The sequence below is a fragment of the Elaeis guineensis genome, chromosome 3 (genome assembly GCF_000442705.2).
Source record: "Elaeis guineensis isolate ETL-2024a chromosome 3, EG11, whole genome shotgun sequence".
Taxonomy (NCBI): domain Eukaryota; kingdom Viridiplantae; phylum Streptophyta; class Magnoliopsida; order Arecales; family Arecaceae; genus Elaeis; species Elaeis guineensis.
In genome coordinates, this window is record NC_025995.2 from 89,382,548 (window position 1) to 89,388,452 (window position 5,905).

The window sequence follows — 5,905 nt, forward strand, 5'->3', positions numbered from 1 at the left end:
ACATATATCAATGTTGCAGCCAATACAACGAAACAAATATACAATATTTTGGCAGAAGTAACAAAACTGAATTGCCACTATTTCTAGAATTTGATTTGATAGTTATAAAAAAACATATTAAAAATAGAATAAATATTTAGAAATCTCTATTAGTTTATTTATGTTGTGTCAGCCAATATTCTAAGATATATTTATATTAGCCAATATTCTAAGATATATTTATATTGGCCCAGACAATAGGACCAAAATTTTAGATATTTCACATGAATGGATGCCCAACAGTGAGCTTCTAGGCCAAGATGAAAGCTTAAAGCAAATGTAAGAATGACCTCATCAAACAAGGTGGCTTCACAATAACACGGATAGTTTCAATGGCAGAGATAGAGAAGTGACCATGGCCATAGGATGGAGCAGCAAACAAAGAAGATGAATTTGGATGAAAGAAGAAGAAATGGAAGAAAGTAAACCCTAAACCTCAGAAACATGTCCCTCTCCTAGAGTTTAGATCCTATTCTACCAATGACAATAAAAAATATTCAAATATTTGATTACAAATAATCATGCCACTTCCAACGTGGCAACAAGAATGGCCCATGTGTCTAACTCCCTAATGTTAGAATTTTAGGGTTCATGATCTGGTCTTATGATACGGATCAAAATGGCCCTACAACATTTGAATCTCGTTCCTCGATGAAGACCAGTTGAGAAAATAAGAGATAGAGCCAATATAATGAATATTTACCTCAGATCATAAGATTGAACTACATGCAGAGTAAATTGCAATCTGAGAACAAAAAGCAGAATAAAATCCCACACAGTATGATGAAAAGCGTGGAGAAAAGATGAATTGATCACTGATATCGGTATGAGTACTACCATTCATATCGAAAGCAATTGGCTGCAAATAGTCGAGGTGAAAGTAACCAAAAAGTGATTCTTATCGTTGTAAAATGCAAAGCACCTTGAAACACACATAATGATGTAGTACCATAGCATTCGCAACCACATTATTCCAGGTTAAACAGATTTAAACAGCAAAACGACGGGATTAATCATACTATAACCTACTACTTTCCCAAAAAGGTAAAATGTTGGGCCGTTAAAACTATCAACTTTATCAAAATCTATTTTTAATAGACTCATGACAGCAATTAAACATATATCAGCAATCCAAAATAAGAAATCTGAATCAAGTCTCCAACACATACTCAAATGGAAGTCTCAAAATCAAAACTTTAAAGCAGAAACTAACCAAAAGATTAAGTAATATAACCCTAGATCTCCGAACAAGAGTATATCAAATCGGATCAAGCGGTAAGGAGTACGGCGCCGCCGGCGGCCTTGATCTTCTTCTCCGCAATCTTGGATACGAGCTTGGCCTTGACGACGACGGGGCGGGAGGGGGGAAGCATGCCCTTGCCGAGGACCTTGAAGTAGCCGAACTGGGTGACATCGATCAAGGGGGCGGAGTTGGCGTCGCAAGCAACGGCGGACTCCTTGACGTCGTCGGGGACGAGGGACCAGAGGCGGTCGACGTTGACGGTGGGACAGTAGAACTTGTTGCGGAGGCGGTGGAAGTAGCGCATGCCGACCTTGCCAAAGTACCCGGGATGGTACTTGTCGAAGAGAATGCGGTGGTGGTGCATGCCTCCGGCGTTACCGCGGCCACCGGGGTGCTTCCGGTGCTTGCCGATGCGACCGTGCCCGGCGCTCACATGGCCACGCTTCTTCCGGTTCTTCTTGAAGCGGGTCGTCATCGCCGCCGCCGCCGCCGCTCCTCGGGCTCTGTCCCGCTCTCTTTCTCCTAAGGTTAGGGTTTTGGAAATGGGCGGAACAAGGCGGAGAAGCTCGGAAACCCTAGTGCGAGAGCCTTTTATGGAGAGGATACGGACAGCCTTCTTTGAAGCATGTGGACCGTTGCTCGGGTCGGAACCTTATATTTCGACATATAGTTGGCCCGGTCCATAAACATTATGGCCAGCCTTTTGAAAGGCAAGGCCACGCCTTTTTTTTTTTTTTTTTTTCAATCTATAGTTTTTTGAGAAATTCTTTGTGCACTGAAATATTTTTTTTTTTTTGCAAAGGCTCCATACATGAGTGAATCACTGCATGCAGTGCGTATGTTCGCGCATCACGCATGGTGCACAAAAAATTTTTCTAATTTTTTTGAAATTTTTTTTTGTACACTACGGACTATGTTAAAAATCTAACATGGAGCACATTATTTTGATAATTGATCCATATAGCTATTATTTTTTAATACGTATTTAATATTTTTAAGTTTATTTTTTTTAAAAAATTTTGAATGATGAAAATATTTTTATTTTTTAAAAAAAAATTATGGTATCTTATATCCATATTATGATATCCTACGTGCAGGAAGTAATTATTTTAACACAAGATATCATAATATGCTATATGATGTCATAATTTTTTCTAAAAAATAAAAATATTTTTGTCATTCAAAAATTTTAAATGAAAAAAAATATAAATATTAAATACGAGTTGGAAAGTAGTTGGACAAAAATATTCTTTTTATATTATGATATCCAGACCTATATTATGACATTCTGAGTCATATCATTACATCCTATATATAGGAAGTCATAATTTGACACAAGATGCCATAATATACCATAGAATATCATAATTTTTTAGGTCATATCATGATATCCTGTGTAGAAAATTATAATATGTTATGGGATATTATAATTTTTTCAACAAGTGAGAATATTTTCGTTATATAAAATTTTTAAACAAAAAAATAGAATTATGGGCATCCAATATGCGTTGAAAAGTGATGGATATATGGATCAATCATATAAAGTGGTGCATTCCATATCAGATTTTCTACACTGCCCATGGTGCACAAAGAATTTCTTTAATTTTTTTTTTCATTGATATATGTGCTGGGCTTTAAATGCATTGGATTTGGATCAAATTCATGCTGTATCCGCATCCAAACGTGGTAGAAAAAAAAAGAGTTTGGATCTATTAAAATAAGTGAGTTCCAAATTCAATTAGTAATTTAATTCAAGTTTTAGATTTGAGTTTTATTTGAGATTCAATTTAGATATGTTTTTAGCATATTATCATAAATCTGTAGCTGATTGCAAGAAAGCATGGCATGGGAAGTGAATGATTAGTTAGAAAATTTTAATCACGTATAAAACTATTTACCGTAAAAATAATAGACATCAAATAATATATCCTATTTAAATTAATAGTTTAATTTGAAAGCCAAGAAAAAATATTCGTGGTGCAAATCCTGAAAAGATAATTGAATGAATGAGGCTTATGCTTGAATTATATTATATTTATGTAAAAGTTAAATTGTCAATAAACATAAAAAAGAGACATCGCATAATAAAAAGGAGTCTTGATGCCCTTGCCGAGACCACTCAAATCCATGATCTTGGTCCGCATGTTGTCGTTGCTGCGATGTCTAGGGATGTGCTGGCCTTAATCAGCTCTCTTTAAGTCTTTCGCTAAACGCACATTACAAACTTGAAGAATTTCCGCTGCATCACTAGCTGTGGGTGTTGGTAAAATGGGTGGGTGCCCATGACTGATCCATCCAATCTGTTGCAGTTTAAAATTTAAACAGATGATTTACGCATACGTTTTCCTCCATATTGTCGATAGTTATTCTTATGAAAAAACTATCCCATATTACTATCTTAAATAAGATGATTTTAACGGTTACAAAAGGAGCAACACAAAAAGAGAAAAATAGAGAATAACTGAAAAGAAAAATCAGTATGTGAGTATGTAAACAGTGGGTGAAAAATTCTCTCAACCAGAAATTGCACACTTAGATGGTGAAAATATAGAATATTTTCTTTTATGATCATATTCTCGACCAAAATTAGTAATTCAATCTCGATCCCATAGGTATTCTGTATTTTAATCATTTAAGTAATTTAAAGTTACATCAATGGTATCGGAGCATTATAGATTGTTTCCTAACCTGTTGTTTGAATATTTTATATAATGGATTGAGCATGAGAATGAAGTGAGTATGAGATTTTCTTGCATATGAACATCAGGACCAGTATATGAACAATAGTATATGATTTTGTGAGAAATTTTTTTTAACCCAATTGTGAATATGGATATATTTGATGTATAGATTCAAAAATTATTCTGAAATTACAGTAAAGCTCTCTTGAATGTTCCTCTCCTCATATTTTTCCTAATTTTCCTTTACTTCATTTTTCTCAGCATCTTCTTTCAGAAAGAACATTCACTTTTGTTTCTTTTTTATTTCTTTAGAAAATCAAAAATTTTTGAGTTGGAAAACCTTGGTTTGTTTTTTGATTAACCCCATAGAATCGAAATCATCCATGATTTCTTTTTTATTTTGAAATGAGGGTTTGGTTTTTGGGAGAAAATGAAAAACTTGTTTTAACTTTAAAATCTAGAAATAGAGAGAGAAATGTTTTGGGGGCTGTGATCACCATACTTGGTCCGATCACTATCAATCTGGACTTCAGCACTTCAACCATGGTGTCGAAGTTGGCAATGGAAGGAAGAAGAAACTCTTCTTTTTCTTGGATGTTTTGAAATATTGTTCACTGTCATTCATTTCTAGAGTAGTTCATTCGTTGCCTAAAAGATCATTGATGTTGGGCCTCATTGGAACAATCTTGCCGGCATCGAGCGATGAAGAAGGAGAGGGCTCCCACTCTCTTGGGACTGCTTTGGAGCAGACAAGGAGTTAAGCCAAGCCTCTAAAAGGAAATTTTTTGATTATGGTGGTTTATAATGTGGCTTTATTGAAGTGGTTCAATATTTTGTTCATGAGATGTATGTTAATTCCAGACATTTTTTTCGCATTCGTTGTAGGAAAAATGCTGAGGCGACCGCTTTTATTTCGGATGTCGAGAGCTATTAGGACTGTGGCTCAGAAACAAAGAGTCAGGGAGATGGCTTCTCAGCCATACAATTATCGTATGTGTCCTAGGCACGATATGAACTCTCACATCAAAATAGTACATAAAAAGATTGAAGAGCTCATTCATGCGGGATATTATAGGTGGATGTTTGACCAGGACATCATCTTCCAGGACCTTTTCGATACCGCACGTTGCAGCAGAAAGAAAAAAAAATAAAATAAAAAATAATCAAATATGTGGATCAGCCAAAAAAGAGCTCGCCTTCATAGGGCATGCAAATTTCACTATGAAAAAAAAAAATATTACAAGAAGAGATCTCACCCTTAACCCTCGTACACCCAATTTCTCCTTCACAGAAAATTCTCCCTCACAAAAGCTCTTTCTCTAGGAAGACCCCTCTGAACCCCTAAAGTGACCGCTGTCTGCTGTCCAAGAGCTCTGCTCTTGCTCCTCTCACTGTCGCATCACCTATCTGTTCTCTCTCTGGGTTTTCCACCTGATGAAACTGTGCCTGTGCCACCACAGCTTCTCTATTCACGAATCAGGCTTTTATAGCCTTTAAAAACAAGTTAGAATATGATTAGGACTCCTTAGAGCATCTGAAAAATCCTTGGAACTGTTGGATCTCGACCACAAACTCCCCACACCGTCCGATCATGCACCAGTCCTTAGAATAGTTTGTGGATCATGAGAAACATAGGAGAAACCACTGTTGGTCCACGATGGACCGCGAGAAACTGAGAGGAAATGCCCCCTCATCCACAGGCCTTGCTGTGCACCGCCCGATCCACGATGGATCGAGCTATCCGGACCTTGAACCCGCACACGAGCACGCGTGGGCCTGGGCCGTGCGCTGTGCACTGGGCCGCACCTTGCGCACCCCGAGCTGCACGTTGCCGCGCCACCATTGCTCCACCGGCTGCTGCTGGTCCTCCATTGCTCCGAGTCTCGTGCCAACTTCGATCGATCGTATCTCAGCCATCCGGACTCTGTTTGAGGTGATCTTA

The 5,905-nt window shown here is 37.4% G+C and overlaps 1 protein-coding gene across 1 annotated transcript; it reads right to left on the reverse strand.

Moving 5' to 3' along the window:
• Positions 1–1,091: 1,091 nt before the first annotated feature.
• Positions 1,092–1,895, reverse strand: LOC105041861 (large ribosomal subunit protein uL15x). The gene has a single exon (XM_010918924.3). The coding sequence runs from the start codon at positions 1,755–1,757 to the stop codon at positions 1,308–1,310; it is 450 nt and encodes a 149-aa protein (XP_010917226.1). The 5' UTR covers positions 1,758–1,895; the 3' UTR covers positions 1,092–1,307.
• Between the last annotated feature and the right edge of the window lie 4,010 nt (positions 1,896–5,905).